Source organism: Bubalus bubalis, chromosome 14 (genome assembly GCF_019923935.1).
Source record: "Bubalus bubalis isolate 160015118507 breed Murrah chromosome 14, NDDB_SH_1, whole genome shotgun sequence".
Classification (NCBI taxonomy): Eukaryota; Metazoa; Chordata; class Mammalia; order Artiodactyla; family Bovidae; genus Bubalus; species Bubalus bubalis.
In genome coordinates this window covers 55,318,412-55,338,304 of record NC_059170.1, presented here as the reverse complement: position 1 = coordinate 55,338,304, position 19,893 = coordinate 55,318,412, and the positions used below count along the sequence as shown (strand labels likewise).

Sequence of the window (19,893 nt, the reverse complement as noted above, 5' to 3'; positions counted from 1 at the left end):
GGGGATCAAATGACAATCCTAGAAAGGTGCTCAGTGACAACATATAGAAGAGGGTGGGAGGGGCCAAGACCTGAAGCAGAGATGAACAAGGAGATTTCAGGATCAGCTGAGACTTATGAATGTCCTAATTACAGACATGGACGTGTACAGGGAGGGTAAAAGTGAAAATGTTAGTCACTCAGTTGTGTCTGACTCTTTGTGACCCCATGGACTGTAGTCCACCAGGCTCCTCTGTCCATGCAATTCTGCAGGTAAGAATACTGGAGTGGGTTGTGATTCCGTTCTCCAGGGTATCTCCCCAACCCAGGGATTGAACCTAGGTCTCCTGCATTGCAGACAGATTGTTAATTATCTGAGCCACCAGGGAAGCCCATGGAAGGTAAAGGACAGAGCTATTTAAGATATGTTAGATAAGAGGAATTCACAGATAAGAGGGCAGAGAAGGGAATAGGTGGGAGAGAGCAGATGACATCCAGGCTGACTTTCGAGTTTCTGGCTTGAGGGGCTGAATGGGTGGTGGTGCCCACTGCAGAGATAAGAAGGCATCAAAGCAAAAAGACCAAGTTTGGGGGCAGAAAGATGATGATGTTATTTGATTAAGACAGGGGGCCAGAGAAGCGCCTGTGCAATCTCCAGTTACCATGGGGCTGAGGGGACCAGACACTGGACCCTTAGAGACTGAGAGATCAGTGGGACGTGGGAAAGGGGGCAGCAAGTCCATCCATCTGAACCTCTGCTGTGAACATAAGTGGGCACAGCGGTGGGAGCTGCAGGAGGAGGCAAGTCAGGGAGGGTATTTTCTTTTATGAGGGTGAGAGTGTTGTGGATGTGGAGGGGAGGGTTCCGTGGAGAAGAAGCGGCTTGAGATAGAGAAAAAGAGCAGACTGAGGGGAGTGAGCTCCCTGAGGTGGTGGGAGGCAAAGGAACTAGAAGGTATATGGACCCGCCAGCCTCAGATGATGGAATGAGGGGTGTGTGTGTGTGTGTGTGTGTGTGTGTGTGTATGAGAGAGAGGGAGAGGGAGAGAGGGATGGAGGTGGGAGAAAGGGACCTTGGAAGTTGGGGGGTTTAATTTGTTCACTGATCTATTCTTAAATCCTCAAACACCATCTACATCATACAAGCCCCCAATGAATATTCATAAACCAATACCCAAACCCATCGATGATGGTGAGTACTTAGCATGGAGTTCACAAGTTAGAAAGCTGTTGAGACGACCCAGAGGGATGGTATGGGGAGGGTGGAGGGAGGAGGGTTCAGGATGGGGAACACATGTATACCTGTGGCAGATTCATTTTGATATATGGCAAAACGAATACAATATTGTAAAGTTAAACAAAATAAAATTAAAAAAAAAAAGAAAGCTGTTGCCAACCCATAGTTGAAATGATAGGCTTTTGGCTCTTAATGTCCAGCAGTGATGTAGCTCAGAATGATAAAAAGGGACCAGATGGACAGAGTTTTCTCTGTAGAATAGGAGAGAGCACAGCACAGGGCAGAAAGTCTCCATACTGGAGGTCCCTGTTGTCAGGAGATGGCAGGTCCCTCTCAAGACGGACTAATGGCACACATCTCTGCTTCCCTTTTTAAGACTCCCCTTCCATTTGCTAAGGTGGTTTCCAATGAGGCTGCCAAGCTTCAGGACTGCAGGTTGCCGTTGTCCCCGCAGCGGGGCGCTCTGTCCATGGTGCTGACTTGGGCAGTCCCAGGCAGCAAGGTCAGGTCTGGGAGGGCTGCCTTTCTCACCGCCCCTCTCACCCAGTGCTGGGTGCAGTTGTCCTTTGCAGATGGACGCCAGGGCTGCAGATGAGGCCAAGCATGGAGCCCAAGATGGGTCAAGGCTAGCGATCTCGATTCAGGTCCTCTGGCCCTGCCTGCACAGGGAGCAATGGTGGGCTCTCTGATTAGCAATCTTGATGTCCCTTTTCATTTGTGAGGGGGAGACTGCATGATGCAGAGGGCAGGGCCCCAGGATGGGAGTCAGATCTGGCTGGACAGATACAATAACTTACTAGCCATGCTGGGGAGAGAATTTACCTAAACTTCTTGGTCCCCCATCTCCTTATCTTGATCAGGAAAAACAATAGTGCTTTAATGCCTGTTGCAAACTAATCCACCCATAGTAATGGACAGCTGCCTTCTCTCTGACCTTTTTCCTTTTTAGGTAATTACTAAGACCCTGATGTCGCTGTGGCCATTCCTGGTCATTTGATTGATGAGAGTGTAGGGATCAAGTCCCTTTGAGGCTAAATAACAGGTCAGTGATGGCAGGTTCTCAGCCCTCCTTCCTGTCATTCTGAGGCTGTCTTGCAGCTGAATGCTGCTTCACACACTCCAAGGAAGTGAAAGACAGTGAAAGTTGCTCAATCATGTCCAACTCTTTGTGGACAGGGACTCTACAGTCCATGGAATTCTCCAGGCCAGAATACTGGAGTGGGTAGCCTTTCCCTTCTCCAGGGATCTTCCCAAGCCAGGTCTCCCACATTGTAGGTGTATTCTTTACCAGCTGAGCCACTAGGGAAGCCCAAGAATACCGGAGTGGGTATCCCTTCTCCAGCGGATCTTCCCAACCCAGGAATCGAACTGGGGTCTCCTGCATTGCAGGCAGATTCTTTACCAACTGAGCTATCAGAGGGAAAAGTTTATTTCCTGGCTTAGAGGATGAAACAGAATTCTGTGAGTTCCAATTCACATTATTTATTAATATATTTGGGTCTTATTTTTCCTAACCGGTTAAAAGGAGGCGCTAATTCTGCCTTCACTAGATGTTTTGAATATGCACTGCAGTGAAAGAATATATAAATGCCAAGGAACAAGCTATGCTGGGTGGCAGCACAAACACAGATCTTTGGTGACAAAGGGTTAAGATTTCTACTTGACGAGTTCCTAGATCTTGGCTTAAGGCAGCCAATCTCCCCCATGGTATCTTTTATCAGGTGGTTTTCTTCTGCCTTTATTCTCTGATATGACTGTACACATGACATACAGATGTAACATAGATGTTTAAAGGAAAGGAGAGTGGCAGTGAAGGGGTGGAGAGTCAGGATGCATGGGGAATGCACCGGTGATGGACACCTGGCTTCTTGCTTAGAAAGGTCAGTATGGACACAAAGAGAAAGAGCCCAGTTGGACAAGATGTCTTTCAGAGACTCTGGTATACTCCAAGGTCTGGGACATTATGAAGATAATTTGTCATACCACTCCTTTGGAAAAATATAGCCTGTAGCCATCCTCAGAAAGGCATGAAGTTATAAATTGGGGATTCTTCCCAGGCCGAAAATCAAGGTAAAAGCACAGAATTCATCCCCGAGGGAGAATCTGCCTCCTCTCTGGGAGAAGACAAATGATCAGAGTTTTGCTCTGTGCTGTTCAGCCAGCTGCAAAGTGGGGACTCAGGGAAGTAGGGGTTCCGGGAGACAGGATCCTCTGTGGCCAGCGCTAAGGAGACACCCTCCCTGGGAGGTGTGTAATAATTCAAGTGACAGAAGATGAGGGCCTGAGTTCAGGTAATAGAGAGGAGAGGGAAAAGCAGAGAAAGATTTTGTAAGCAGCAGCAGAGAACTAATGCCTGTAACAATCTGAGGGAAAGGAAAGGAGGACAGACTTTAAGATTTAAGCCTACTGATGTTGCTGGCTTTCAATGTAGGGAAAAGGGGCCGTGAGTCTAAGAATGTGGGCAGTCTCTTAAAAGTGGCAAAAGTCAAGGGAACAGGGCCTACTCTGGTGGTCTGGTGGTTAAGAATCTGCCTTCCAGTGCAGGAGAGGCAGGTTCGATCTCTGATTAGGGGATTAAGATCCCTAGAGAAGCTCTTGGGCCACAACAAAGACCCAACACAGCCAAAATAAAATTTTTTAAAAAGTCAAGGCAAGAGACTCTTTGAGAACCTTAAGCAGGCAACACAGGCCTGCTGAGACCTTTATTTTAGATCAATGTAGTTAAATAAATTAACTAAGGTTAATTTTGAATTTATAGAACCTCCCTGGTGGTTCAGATGGTAAAGAATCTGCCTATAATGCAAGAGACCCAGGTTTGATTCCTGGGTTTGGATGATCCCCTGGAGAAGGGAATGGCTAACCACTCCAGTATTCTTGCCTGGGAAATCCCATGGACAGAGGATTCCATGGGGTCACAAAGAGTTGGACATGACTGACAGACTAACACTTTCATGACAAAAAAAGATTTAAGACTAAACTCTTGAATCTGGAAGGGGCAAAGAAAGGATCCTCCCCTAGAGAATCCAGAAGGAATATGATCCTGCTGCCCACAGCTTGATTTTAGCCTCATAAGATCCTTTTTGGACTTCTGATCTCTAGAACTTCTGATCTCCAGAACTTTAAGACAATAAATTGTGTTTTAGCAAAAAAAAACAAAAAACAAAAAAACAACCCAACAACAACGATTTAAGCCTATAATAAATGGATAACAATGTCACATTTGATGTGATCACAGGAGGTCTGGGGAGGTGGGTGGGAAGATGATGAATTTGGCTTTGGACCTGTTAAGTTTGACCTCCACAGGTGGCCAAGAAGTAACCAGAAATAGAAACCCGAGGCTCTCCAGAAAGACCTGCTGGTAGGATGAGCTACAGGAAGGTCTGCCTTGTGTTTCTGTGGGGTGTCCATCACTAAATGTGATTTTGGAGCGATTTTCCCAGTGAGCATTTGGGGAGATGCCTGCTTCAGCAAACCACATGTCCTTGGGTCTTCAGGCAGCCTATTGCCAGGCTGGTTGCACTGGCCTCCTGCGGCAGTCCTCTGTGTATCTGGTCCCAGGGAGAGACATCGGCCTGGAGAGATGTGGACGTGTTGGCACGCAGATCCTCGACTGCAAACATTGCAACCAGGCAATCTCATGCTGTCCCAAGCTTTTCTTCAAAGCTTGGTTCCCCGAACCCACAAATAACTCAGCTCATAACAAACACTTGAAAAAATAGCTAATATGCAACCAGCCCTGTGTTCTTCTTTTTGACTAATGTTCGCAAAAAAACACCAAGAAGAAGGGGGGCCAGGTACATGTCAAGTGTATGGACATGTTCCCCTCTGATTATGAGTTTATGACCTGCTTAAATGCAAGCAAGTCTCCCTTGATGCTGCCACCCCTCCTGGCGCTACTGTTCCTCTTTGCTTTATAGAATGACTTTTCCATTTATCAGAGAAAATATAGCCCCTATTAAAGAGAATATGACACAGAAAGCATGCTCATCAGGGATGGAAATGGTGAAGATCAGTTTTGATATGTTCCCAGCTGTTAAACAAGTCAAAAAGGCATTAAAAGCAAGTTTACATTTCCTCCGTCAGCTGAGATACAGACACGTTCCCACCTGTAAGAGGCACCTTTAGCTCTGATTTTGCCTCTCGTGGTATCAAGGTGGCTTTGATTAAAACTGCATTCCTAGTTGTGTTCTTTACGAAGAACTCAATTGTAATGCAATGGTGTCCTGCTCTTGAATTTCTATTCACATATTTTAAAGGCGCTGAGTCTATGCCTTGGGTGGAAGGGTTGGTGTGCATTTTAAGACCAAAGCATTTGAACCCAAACACCTCTGCAGCTATGCAGCAGAAATAGCCTGGTGCTCAAGAGACAGGGTACTCAGAGAGCTGCTGGGTCTGGGGGCTCAGATTCTGGATCTGTTTCACATGATGTGCATCAGTACTTTGCCCTTGAACCCCTGACGTGATCCCCTCTCTGGCTTCACACAACCTTTTGCAAGCCCAGTGGTAAGTCAAGTCTGAAGTCTTGACTTCTTTAGATTGTTGCAAACATTAAATGTGAGAAGCTTATAGTTCTCTGCAGTCACAAAATAAAACTTCTTACACTAGATTAATGAACAGAAAATTCCTACTGTTTCTGAAATATTATTATACCTTAGCTTCCCATACTGGGAAATGCATTTATCTGTGGTTTGTTGCTGGGTTGCAACTATTCCTACCTGGGATAAAGTACACAAGTTTCAAGAAGCCAAGTGGCAGAAAGAAAGAATACACAGACTTTTGTTATGTGGCTTCAAACACCAACAAAGGAATTCACAGGTTTGTGTTATTCTCAGAGACTCAGTTTCCTTTGAGATATATGCCCTCTTCCCCTCTCCCCCACCCAAAAAGCAAAACCAAAAAGGTTTTACCTTCATTCCACAGAAGCATTCTAGTGCCAGAGCAAAAACATGTGTGTTCAAGCCTTACACACTCACGCCCTGTGTTTACATGGAACTCTATACCACGACCTCTACTCCTGGCAGTGAACCAAGATAAACCTGAGTTCCCTTTTCTTTGTTTGCTCTACCCTCCTGGGCTTTTCTGACAAAGGGGAAGAAAAGCAAAAGGGTGGATACCCAATGTTCATACCTGACACAAAAGTATAAAACCACTGGTCCCGACTTTTTGGGGAAGTCATGTTCCAAGACTCTTCGATCTAGCTGAAGCCAGTTCAAGTGTCCCCTGTGGAAAAGAGAGACCAGTGGATTAGACCTATGGGTTTTGCCAAAGTTTCCCGGGATGAAGGTCTATGTCTGCATATATGGTACATGCTGGAGCACAGATAAACATGGACCTCTGCTTCACTCTTAAGTTCTAGTAATTTTCAGACACCAAAGGAAACATTGGAGAAACAGTGCATCAGCAGGAGATACCATGTAACAATCACAGTTGGGGATTTGAGACCCACAGTCCAGTTCCTCGATGGCACTGAAATGAAAAGGCAATCTTTCTTTTTTTTGTCCTGAATTTCCTGACTACCACAGTGAAGAAAGACAGTCTTTTCTGTCTGAAGGCCTCCAAACACCCTTTAGAAACATGTTAGCAATCTTCACCATATCATGCTGGAAGCAGATTGGGGTACAAAGTGAATCAGAGACAATTTCTTTAAAAATGAAGCATACACCTAGCACAGGACCCAGCCTCTCCACTCCTAGGAATTTACCCAAGAGAAAGGAAAGCAGACATCCATACAATGACTTTCACACACAGATGTTCATGTTATTTGTAATAGCTTGAAACTTGAAACAACCCCAATGTTGATCACAGGGGAATGGACCAATTACGATATAGAAAGGAATACTACCCAGTAACAAAGACAATGAGCTATTAATACACAGAGCAACAAAGATGAATCACAAAATAATTATCCTGAGTGGGAGAAGCCAGACAAACAGAGTACAGATTGTATGATACCATTTACAGAAAACTCTAGAAAGTACAAACTAATCTGGGGAAACAGAAAGCAGATTGGTGGTTGCCAGGGGTGTGTGATGGGGAGACAGTGTGTGTGTGTGGTGAGGGATGAGCAAACCTTTGGGTGTGATGGAGATGTTCATTATCTTGAAAGTGGTGATGGTTTCTTGAGTGCAGACATATCAACACTTAGGAAATTGTAAACTTTAATTGTGTAGTTTACTGCATGTCAATTTTATCTCATTAAAGCTATTTTAAACAGTGAACCGTGGAAATACTTGATGATATGCAAATGGGGTCACTTCTGCATTTCTTTCTTCCTTCCCTTCCTCCCTCCATAAATATTAATTGATCATCTTCTCCAGATAAGGGTCTGGAGATGTAGCAGTAAGCAAAACCGACACAGTCCCTTTATCCCTGATGCTTATATTGTCAGGAGACAGGAACTCAGCAATTATTTTCATGATTAATTCTGCAATCACCAATAGTATGAAGCCCTGTAAGGACCCGATCTAGTCTGGGGGTCCAAGAAACGCTGCTTGGTGTTTGATTGAGATTTGAAGAATGACAGGATGAAAGCAAAGAGGAAGAGGAAATAACATTCCAAGCAGCAAGGCCAGCGTGTGCAAAGACCCTAAGGTGGGGAGAAATACCTGGCACCGTGGTATCATGTGAACAGAAAGGGATGAGCTGGAGAGTGGGGACCAGGGTCTTGGTGACAAGTTGAGGAGCTTGGTCTTTGAAGAGCAAGACAGAATCACAAAACAAGGATGAGCAAAGGGATCCACCTTGTCCCTTTCCTCTCCTCTCCTTCTCCAGTCTCAGCCCATCATTCAGAAGGGTTCAGAGTCCCATAATCTCTGTGACTCAGTAAGCCCATGCTGAACAGACACTATTGCACAACATTTCTTCAGGGGCTTGACACTGTGTAACACTGGTGTTTATAACGTATACACCCATGTGGAAGGCTGTGCTTACTGAACATAAAAGCTGTTGCATCATTGTATTAAAAGGTTTGCTCCTCCAAGCCTCCAAATAATGAAAGCTGGAGGCTTTTCATCTCCATTTTGAGATGTCTTTCAAACTGCACCTTCTGCACACAAAAATAAACAAACCCCTCTTTCAACTAAGCTCAAGCTCATGGCTCCAGAGATGAGGATGAGGGCTGCCTCAAAAGAGTGTCTGTCGGAGGAACTCTGGCCTCTTTCTCCTCCAGGAATTTTCATCTAGACAAAACATGTTTTTTTTTTTTTATTAACTTTATCTTTCATGTTTAAAGCAGTATCTCAATTCTGAGTATAAGAGTTAAAAAAAAAAAAAGAATGGAAAAAAGTTCTCTGTGCAAAACAATTGGACCGACATCTTCCAGAAAGGCAGGATAAATTTTTGTTCGAAAGAACATGGGGTCTGGAAACAGAAGGCCTCAATGCCACCATTGTCTCTGGTCAGACCTGAAATGTTGTCAATGCCCCGTGGGGCTCATGTTGTTTTAAACCTCTGTGCCTTAACTAATGCTGTTCCCACTGCCTAGAATGCCCTTCTTCCTCTCCAGTGCCCAGTGAAGTCTGGCCCATCTTTCAAGACACAGCTCTCCTGTGTCTCCTCTGGGAAGCCTTCCCTGGTACCCCTTCCTCACACCACACACCAGCCTGGGCTGTGGGTCCTCCTCTGGATGCTCACAGCACCCATCCTGGGCACAGCTCTGTGGCTGCCTTTCCCGAAGTCCATGGAACTTACTCTGTGTACACACTTTTCCTCAACAGACTTTCTACATATGAAAAACACAGAGAGATCTACTCCCTCAGGTAAGAGTGTGTGCATTTTTGATTAATTGGAAAGTAAGACAAAAAGACCTCATTATCAAGGTGTAATAACCCACAGTCTCCTCCCTCCCCCACTTTGGCCTCTGAAAATGTCCGAAGTCTTCCAGGATCCTCTCTTTGTGCTCAGTCTCCTGCAAACATATCATATGCACACTCACCCCAGGACTTTGATCATTTGGTTTCTCCTCCTTGGAACATTCTCTCTATCCTCTTTATCTGAATGCTAGCCACTGTTCAAGGTTGAGTTCAAATCTTACTTTTAGTGAAGCCTTCCGATTGCCTAAGTCTGGGTTTTCTTTCCAATGTCTCCAGAGCTTCTGGTTTGTGTCATCTGCAAGGCATTTAGCATAGCCTAGTGCAGTTAGTTATTTAAAAAATAGGACCTGTTTCTACAGCTCAGTTATGATTTCAACATTAAAACAGAATCACCCCTAGAACATAGCATAGCACTTGGCAAATATTATGGACACCTAAGTACTTGCTCAGTGGTTAGATGACTACCTCTGCAAGAAGCTGAGGCGTGCCCTGATCTCAACTTACAAAAGTGACTGAGTGACAGCACTGAGAGGTCAGTGCCACTGAAGGGAAAGTTGAATGTTCCTCATGGTTTCCTGGAAATGAGAGGCACCCACCCCATGCAGGGTCATGAGAAGAAGCTCCAGTGTTGTTCATGAGGCAGAAAGGAATATGGGGAGGACACAGGAAGAGACTTCACTGGGGTTTTCATGGAAAAGGCATGAGGGACAGCTTAGGACTGGCTAGCCTGAACAGTGCTGGTGGACCCTGAGTCTTCAGAACTATCCCTGGTTCTCTGGTAACCGGCTCTGGGGTGATTAAAGATGGGAGGGGGAGTACTGGCTTGGGGTTTGGGAGTTACTTAAAGGAGGTGGTTCAGAGTGTGGCCTCAGGGTCACAGAACTTTGGCTGTTAGTTTGGGATGGAATGGAAACAACTTTAGCTGTTAGTTTGGCCCTATAACTAATGATCCCAAACAAATACAGAATCTGTAAAAACTCAGAACAGAAATTTATCCAATGACCATGCAGATTTAAATTTTAATCTTTTGCTTTGCAATAACTCCTGATAAAGAGTCTGGTGAGACTAACCTTTTCCAGAATCTTGCAAGAGAGAGACTAGAATGGTGCACAGCGGTTTTCCTATGGTCCCAAATGCAAGGAATAAGGAGGAATCAAGATGGAATGTTCTACCTGTGCCCTGAGGATCCATCAATGGATCAGGCTTGAGAAATTCTCATTCCACCCAAGGGCACAACATTTCTACCCACTCAGAGCACTGCGGATTTGACCTGGGGGCCATAATTCACTTGGTGGAGAACCTGAAAGTGGGAACCCTTTGAAGAAATACAGACCATGTTACTAGGGTACCACTCTATGGGGTTTGCTCATTGCCCATCTTCTTCATCCATGTTAATGGAGAACAAACAGGTAGATGGATCCCACTTCCCTAGGTAATTTCATTGCCCACACTAAACTTTTTAAAAGAACATTATAGGGATGAATTCCTTGGTTCCCAGCCATGTATTAGTTCAGCATTGATCAAACCATGAAATGACTAGATTAAGAAAATGGTCAAAAAGCAGAAAGAACAAGGAGGCCAGAATTCCCCCGTAACTGAATAGTTGGCCTTGGAGAGAAAATGAACTTCCTCCCCCTACTTCCTCTACTCAGATTCCTCAACCCCACTTCTGCAAGGAATGACAGTGCGCGCACACACACACACACACACACACACACACACACAGGGTTCTGAAATCCTCCGGGAGGGCTCTTCCTGCACCTGGAGTCCCGCGACCCTTCGACTTTATGTGCCTGTAAAATCTCTCCACTACAAAGGTGCTACAAAAGGAAAGACTGAGGCACCAGTAACCCACCCTGGGTCCCTGAGGATAACTGCTCAATATCTGGGCAAAAGCTAAGGGATAGATTAAAAAGGAAACTGGAAATCTCATTTCTGAGGCCACCAATTTCCATGCATTAAAATATTTTCTGCTGATTGCATTGGGTTCAAGGTCACATTTTCCTACACCCAACAGTATCAAGGATAAGGATTCCTCACTGTCCGTGATTTTTTTTTTCCTTATGCAACACCTCTCATTCCCAACATCAGGTTTCTTCCTCAAACTTTCTTTTTCTTTTCTTTAAGCTTAGGTAGGATGGGAAGCAAAGAGTAGAATAAGCATTTTCTCTGTACAGTTTAACTAAGAGATGCCTGATAGCTTGGGTTTCATTATCTCATTGATTTTTCATTTGAGAATTCACATCAGTACATTGGCCTATAACAAAGCAAAAAAAAAAAAGTCCCAGGAGATGCTCATGGTATTTTTGTTATTGCTTGACTGATAACTATCTTTAAAGCTGAGCAAGATAACACCTATTTGGTTTATGGCGGCAATAGGTCGAACTGTTGGGTCAGTAATAAATATGCAATTGCTTCTAGGCAACAGAAATTGGATGCATTTATTTAACAGATTGCTTTTAGCGTCTCCATACAATACAAATAGATTTCTGGTTCATGGAACCTTTAATGGAGAAGGCCTTAAAGGGAGCTTTGTTTGTAGAGAATCAGTGGGGTAGGCGTGTGTGATAAGTCTATCTGACCCAACAGTCTTGAACCCCAGGGGAGAATGAGACTCGGTGCCTTTTAGAGGTTTTTATTGTAGACAACTGATTCTTAGGGAATGTGCTTCCAAAAAATGTCAAAGCAAGAAGATGAAGCTCTTTCAGGTGTCACTAGATGGAGAGGCTAGGTTTGAAGTTCTTCAAAAGGAAGATTTCTGCTCTTCATTCAGTCCAGTGTCTTAGGGTCAGAAGTACGTGTGCTCAGCAAGGACAGCAAGGAATCTGGTTTAGCTAGACTCCCTCAAAGAGTGGCTTTCAAGAGAGAGTGTGTGTGTGTGTGTGTGTGTGTGTGTGTCTACAAAAGAGAGACACACACACAGATGAAGTTTAAGAGAAGGAATATACAGGGAGCCTGGATGACTAAATCATGGGCTATTTGTCCATCTGAATTTATGCCTTTACTTTTTTTTATTACACACAGAGGGATTGTTTGCTCTATAGTGTCCTCTGAAGGCTACTCAAAATGTTCTTTTCTAGCATCTCCTACCTATAACTTAAATTTATTGCCTAAACTAAAAATACAAGCTCTCCAAGTGGTCACAGGCCAGTTACTTCTGTATCTCCAGATTCAGTAGTGGATGCTAAATAAACATTTGCTGAGAAGCGAATACATTGGCTTTAGATAAGCCCCATAGATCAATATTGCTGTTGGTTCCATGACTGCCCTCCACGTCTGGACGCTGCTCCCACCGTAACTAAACAATCTTTGTATCCAATGAGAATTCACCTAAGCTGGGCCCGGGCTCCCCTGTACCACTGGGTTTTGGGAGGAAAAGGTCAGGAGAAAGATTGGATTCCTAAGACCCCTTCTGGTTGCCTCATTCTTTTTTCTCTTAGCTGCACACAGGAAGAGTTCTGCTAAAGCCCTTTTCTGGTTCCTGAACAGAAGGTCCTGTTGTTTGCCACGGCGTCTGAAGGTCTCAGTGGGCTGTCTCCGAGGGGGTAATGAACGCTGAATGCCACGTTCCCAGAAGCAGCTATTACAACCCGGGCACCGAGGTTGTAGCCATTGATTTTCTCTTCGGTCGCACAGTACAGAGCATTTAATGAATGGAAATCCCAAACCTATTTCCAAATAAATTACATTCCCAGGGCTGCAACTTGTGGTGGTTTCTTCTGCAATTGGAAAACCGCTTTTCTGCTTTTTTAAATTGCACATCAGCTTGTGACTGGGGATGCTCATCAACTAGCCCCTTTTCACATGTCTCAGTCCATGCTGGTCCTGGTTCTAGTCAAGGGTCACAGGACTCAAAGGTGCTGCTGAACTGAGGGTTCTCGTCATTGTCCTGGCATTGGGTCTACGGATGCAATTCCAGTGTGATATGGGCATTTAATTATCCAGATAAATCACACTCCCTTATCAGTACCTATCCATGGCTCAATTAATTAAGACACAGCATGTTGTTTTTTTAAAAAATCCTTAATCGGTTCTTCAACTTAGATTCTGGCTTCAGAGTGCCTGTGAACCTTCTAAAATTTAAGCACTAATTATTCTGTATGTAAACAATTGTGGGGGTGAGGGAATGTAACTTCTTAAATTTCACAGGGGTCTGTGATTAAATAAGAGGTTAAGAACTATTCATTTTCCTAATTGGTACGTGAGAATACACTGGAACTGTACATGGCTTTGAAAATGTGCAACAATGGCTTAACTAAGTTTTGTATCTTTCTCCTTCAACTTTCTAAATACTTCTTAAAGTGTTCTTACACAGATACTTATTTACAGCATTTGACAAACAATCCTTTAAATTTATGACAGGGAATTAAAATTAAAATTTAAATATGTTACAATTAATCATGACTTCACCTTGAGGGATATTTGACCATTTCTGCTAAATAGCCTAAAAGCTGTTCAGTTATTGCTGTTGACGGTGGGATCCTCCATCAACTTTTTTATTTTAAAAATGGAAAACTTGGATGTTACAGGTGTTTGCCTATGCCAATATTACTTAATAACCTAAATGGGAAAAGAGTTTGAAAAAGAATAGATATATCTATACATATAACTGAATTACTTTGCTGTACACCTATACATTGTAAATCAACTATAGCCCAATATAAAATAAAAAATTTTTAAAAATTAAACACTTGGGTGTTATCCATGCTTGCCTATGTCCAAACTCGTTGAACTGTACACTTTAAGTATGTGCTATGCTCGCTTAGTCGTGTTCCACTCTTGGTGATGCTTTGTACTGTAGCCCGCCAGACTCCTCTGTCCATGGGATTTTTCTGGCAAGTATACTGGAGTGGGCTGCCATTTTCCTCCTCCAGGGGCTCTTCCTGACCCAGGGGTCAAACCTGACTCTCCTGTGGCTCCTGCACTGCAGGCGGATTCTTTACCTTCTGAGCCGCGGGGGAGGCCTTAAATATGTGCAGTTTTGTATGTCAATTTCACCTCAGTAAAGTTTTTTTTTTTTTTTTAAAAGAAACCCAAACAGAGGAACAATTATGACTGAGAATAGATCAGATAACTAAAAATAGGGCTTTACAGATTTAAATTATACCATCAGAACCATGACTTATGAAAAAAATCAGCCTGAGTGTTGAAACAGCAGTGGGAATATTTCAAAAATAACATACAAAAATAACTTTCCTTAAATGATGAATGTTAGTGTTTGATAAAGGAAAATCTCGGTTATTCTATTTGCACTCTAGGAAACACGAAATCTGAAGTTCTGAGTGGGTTCTAAACAGGTTTCCAGAATCTGGAATGGGGAAGAGTTTATAACTTTGCAGGCTCATGGCATGAGTCCTGATGGGCCTCAAATATTCAAAGTTAGAATGAACTCAGCTTCTCTTCCTGGATCTGGAGGGAGGGGGCAGAGACAACTTACACCAGCATCCCTCTGCTCTATGACAGCGGTTTTCAAACTGGCTACACATAAGAATCAACTGGAGAGCTTTCAAAAATCCTCATGCTCAGGCAACACCCTGACCAATTAAATCAGAATTTCTGGGGGTAGGGCCCAGACACTGGCATTTTATAAAGAGTCCAAGGTGAATTCAATGTGGAGTCAAGGTTGAGGACCACGTCAGTAGCAAAACATTAATTATTTTAAGATCCAATTTATATTAGGACTTCCCTGGTGGCACAGTGGATGAGAATCTGCCTGGCGACACAGGCAACATGGGTTTGATTCCTGATCCAGGAAGATTCCAAATGCCATGGAGCAACTACACCCAAACACCTCAACTACTGAGCCCATGTACTGCAACTACTGAAGCCCATATGCCTGGAGCCTGTGCTCCAAAACATGAGGAGCCACCTCAGTGAGAAGCCTGAACACAGAAAACATGAGAAGCCACCTCAGTGAGAAGCCTGAGCACAGCAACGAAAAGTGTAGCCTCCGCTTGCTGCAACTAAAGACTGCATGTGGCAATGAAAACCCAGCCCAAACAAAAATATATAAATAAAATTATATTAAAAAAAACTTACACTAGGCTCTTACTTGGCTTCAGAACATTTTAAAGACTGCTAAAATGTCGTAGTTTGCATGGATCACCACACTTCAGATATTCATTGATAACCATCTATGGACACCTCAGAGATAAACTGGGTGATTGCTTCCAGACCACCAAAATAAAGTGAATGTCACAAAAATGAGAGTTACATGGATTTGTTGGTTTCCCAGTGCATATAAAAGTTATGTTTACATTATACAGTAGCCTATTAACTCCGCAGTAGCATTGTCTAAGAAAACAAGGTACATACTTTAATTAAATATACTTCATGGCTAAAAAATGCTAACACTCATCTGAGCCTTCTGTGAGTTGTAATCTTTTTTACAAGAGTAACATCAAAGATCACCAATCACTGCTACTGCTGCTACTGCTAAGTCACTTCAGTTGTGTCCGACTCTGTGTGATCCCATAGACGGCAGCCCACCAGGCTCCCCGTCCCTGGGATTCTCCAGGCAAGAACACTGGAGTGGGTTGCCATTTCCTTCTCCAATGCATGAAAGTGAAAAGTGAAGATGAAGTCGCTCAGTCGTGTCTGACTCTTAGTGACCCTATGGACTGCAGCCTACCAGGCTCCTCCGTCCATGGGATTTTCCAGGCAAGAGTACTGGAGTGGGGTGCCATTGCCTTCTCCGTCACCAATCACAGACAACCATAAAAAATACAGTAAAAATGAAAAAGTTTGAAGTATTGTGAGAATTACCAGACCATATGACACAGAGACACAAGATGAGCAAATGCTGTAGGAAAAATGGCACTGACCGACTTGCTCAATGAAGGGTTACCACACAAACCTTCAATCTGTAAAAAACAGAGTATCTGTGAAGTGCAATAAAAGAAACCATAAAAAAACAAAGTTCGCTTGTATATCTTTTTATTTGTGCAGAGTTATTAAAAATAAAAGGGGCTAAATGCACTTGAATCGGGAAATAGAAAAAGACATTCAGTGGGGAAAGTGGTGAAATTTGAATAAAGTCTGTAGTTCAGTTACTAACAGTATCAATACCAAGGTTAATGTCTTAGTTTTGATACTTATCACACAGTATTTATGATATTCACATTAGGGGAAGCTGGGTAAGGGGTATATGAGAATTTTGTACTATCTGTGCAGCTTTTCTGTATAACCAATTATTTCTACATAAAAATTTTAAAAATTGAATTAAAAAAAACAGAAGATAGACCTAGTACTAATCCTGCATTGATTAACTAACGATAGGAAATATCCCTGGACACAGAGTCTGGCACTGTGGCCTTGGACACTATTAATGAATGCAACTTAGGGGTGAAAGGAATTTAGGAAATCTTCCAGTTTCGTCTACATTCTCTTTCCTATTTCTTTTCTCCATGCCCATCCAGAGCCTACGAAATGTCATCAACAGCACACTGAAAGACTCACTGACTATACACGAGTCACATACTGTACTATTAGGAATTATAACACTGCTGGCAACTCCTAACACTAGTGCAGTATTTTATAGCTTATAGCACTTCTTTCTTCTTTTTTTTTTTGGCTGCACCATGCAGCATGAGGGACGTTAAGTTCCCTAACAAGGGATGGAACTGGTGCCCCCTGCACTGCGAGAGTGGGTCTTAGCCACTGAACTGGCTAGGAAGTCCCTACAGCACTTTCTAAGTCTTGTTTTGATCTGAATTAGGAAAAAGGCAAATGCATGGGGTATGCCATGGATTGCAATAAAGGATGAAAGTTCAACTGCATTTCATTATTAAATACACAGTGTAGTACCTGCAGAAATCACACACACACAACCACACAACACAATACACATGCATAATTAGAAAATCCAGTTATTAAATGATCTGGCATTACTGTCTAGCAGTGCCCAGTGTGAGAGCAGAGGCAGGATACAGGGCAAGGATAGTGGTTACCGACGTATCATCACCACCTAGACACTTCCCTGGTGGCTCAGACGGTAAAGAATCTACCTGCAATGTGGGAGACCTGGGTTTGATCCCTGGGTCAGGAAGATCCCTCGGAGTAGGGCATGGCAACCCACTCCAGTATTCTTGCCTGGAGAATTCCATGGACAGAGGAGCCTGGCGGGCTACAATCCATGGAGTCACAGAGTCGTACATGACTGAGCACCTAAGCACACCGCACAGACCAAGCCTCACCCACAGGCACCATTCTTTGGTCACAGCTTTCATTCATTCCTTTCCCACCAAGAAAAGGAGCAAAGGTCAGATGACCAAAGAGGCCATGAGCCAATGCCTTGGCCCCAGGTGTGGTCAGCCCTTGACTGACAATGGCCTGAGTCACGGCCACCCCTGCCTTCCCTTTGTTCTGTCTCCTCATCCTGGTCTCTCGGAGGCTGGTTCCTGATTTCCTAGGGGTCCCTGATACTCACTGTTCCCTGGTGAGTCAGGCCCATCTGCCATCTCTTTTCCAGGAACTGTCTGCCAGCTGCAAAGTCTTGTCCACTGATCTCGGCTGGCTGTCCACCACTTCTACAATCGCCAGAGGAGCCCTCCCACCCACACCCAGGTGAAGAGGTTGGTGGTGGCCACTCTTCCTCTGGACGGTGCCAGACAATGGTTCATATCCTCCTTATCACCCCCACCATCCCCAACAGGGCTCTCCAGCTGCCAGTTCACAGTCCAGGGAGAGGGACCCTTCCCGCCAGCCTGTGTGCCTCCAGCCTGCGTGCACGTGTACACACACAGACACAGGCACACACACACAGACACACACACACTTTCCCCACCGGACCGGGGAGCCAGGAGGTCAAGACCTGGAACAGACAGACATATGCACACACACACTTTCCCCACCAGCCCAGGGAGCCTGGGGCAGACGGGCTCCATTCGATGGGACAGGTGGGTGGTGCTGTGTGGTTTTCCTGCTTTCATCTCTCCTGGGAGCAGAGGGACTTTCTCCTTGATGTTCATTTCTTCCTGGCTGGTGCCATTATGGCTGTGATCTGAAACCTTCGGCAGGTGTATTTTTTCCTCCTGGGCCCAGGACAATAAGCTCATTCTCTGACTTGTTTATCCCAAAGGGAAGTCAAATTGGGACCCATCTTGAGTTCACTGGCTCTCTGAGGAGAGGAAACGTACTTGGGAAATGTGAACAATGGGATATGACGAATTGAAACTGTGGTTTCCTTCTAATTAGTGAAAAATGTCTGAGTACCAGTTGAGAAGGTTACAGTGGTTTTCAGGAGAAAGGGTAGAAAACAAGCACATTCACGAAAGTGGTTATTCTCCATGTATATTTGTACATTTGTCTTAAAGCATTTTTAAAAATTACTTTGTTGGCTCTTTCCCATCATAGCCCTCCAGGTCACAGCCCTGTTTACGAGGTCCCACCCACAGGCACAGCAATCCTTCTAGACCAGGAGCAAGCAGTCCTGCCTCCCTTCTGGCTCGGTTCTCTGAGGCTCCAGGGCCAGGGGCAGCCTGTTCCTCTCGACTTTCTGGAGCCAGGTGTGACTCTGCCCCCAATACTGCTCACACTGCCACCTGAAAGGTTGCTAATTTAGAGGGTTGATAATCTGCCCAGTTTGCCCCAGACAGTCCCAACTTACACCCTCTTTTACCCACAGGGTCCTGATATGGATGATAAATGCTGCGGCCGCCCCATCCACCTGCGGCTCCCAGAGGGTCCTCGCACATATACATCTGATCATCTCTCCCACCGACCAATGTGGATGCCTCCAGTCCTTGCTCCTGAGCCCAACCTGCTTCAATGGGACCTGCCTCCCAGAGTCGTCTTGTCCAGATGCTCACCTAACCCTAATCTATTAATGTTTTAGGACATCATCTCTGTAATTCTAAGGATCTGGAGGAGCATGTGTGCAAGTGTGTGTGTGTATGCACAGAGGAGCAAGAACTGTAAAACATTTGCTTAAAACAGTGTATCAGGAATTTGTGCAGGTGTACACTGTACTCTTTTATTAACAATATATTAAGAAGGAAATTGAAATTTTAGTAAAGATACTCCTTCCTTATGTTGCAAAACACCACTTGAGAGAGCCAAATTAAAAGATCACTGAACACAAATGTACTTTTCATCAGATGAGCAGTCTGAATTTTCCATTTTTATAGTCTACTTCATCGTTGACAGTGAAACTGCACAGATAACTCTTCATTTTGAATTTATCATTGCATTGACTTCCTGTTATTGTTATTCCAGCACTGGAAAGAAACGCTGCATTTCCAGACGTTTTCGTTTAACTCTAACAGAAAACAAACCCAGACAAATCTTTTTTTAAAAAAGAAACATTTCAGTTCTGAACACGCACTGGCTTGATTATAAGAACTGGTTTACCTAAAAATTTCATAATATGAGCATCATCCTAATTATATCCCTTGGCTGTTCCAGGCATGATCACAAGGCCTTTGAAATTCAAATGATGAACTTGGACTGACCCTGAACCACGAGACCTACATGGCCTGCAGCAGCCTCCGCTGTGGACAGTTGAGACAGTGCGATTTCGGGTTCCATATTTTCCCTTCGGGTTCTCTGAACACGTGGGTACTTACGTCTCATCCGTGAAGGCAATTCCAAAGTATTCCTTCTCCTTCAGGTTGAAGTGAGAGGCCACGAGGTCAAGCAGCTCCTTGGCCAAAAGCTTGGGCTGGAGAGAGAACAAAATGGGAGAGTAAGTGACGAGACATTCCGTTTCCCGAAACACGCAATCTCAATCTCATATTTCTTGAAAGGAATGTCTCACAGTTCAAGAACATCCATACACATGGTTTTTATAAAACCGAAGGAGTTGACAGTGAGGACAGGGCCATCAGTGGACTGAGACCTTCTGCCTTGTTTCCCGGTAGTTTGTTCT

General features: G+C 44.2%; 1 protein-coding gene across 9 annotated transcripts in view; it reads right to left on the bottom strand.

Annotated features, from left to right (window-relative positions):
* FRMD4A (FERM domain containing 4A) overlaps positions 1-19,893 on the bottom strand; it is a 515,353-nt gene that overhangs the window by 150,189 nt on the left and 345,271 nt on the right. For all 9 annotated transcript variants that reach the window (XM_044928112.2, XM_006066017.4, XM_044928110.2 and 6 more), the window contains exons 3-4: positions 19,592-19,686; positions 6,343-6,435 (exon numbers count right to left, since the gene is read on the bottom strand). In XM_044928112.2, the coding sequence (XP_044784047.2) occupies positions 6,343-6,435; positions 19,592-19,686 (188 nt within the window). The remainder of the gene's footprint in view (positions 1-6,342; positions 6,436-19,591; positions 19,687-19,893) is intronic.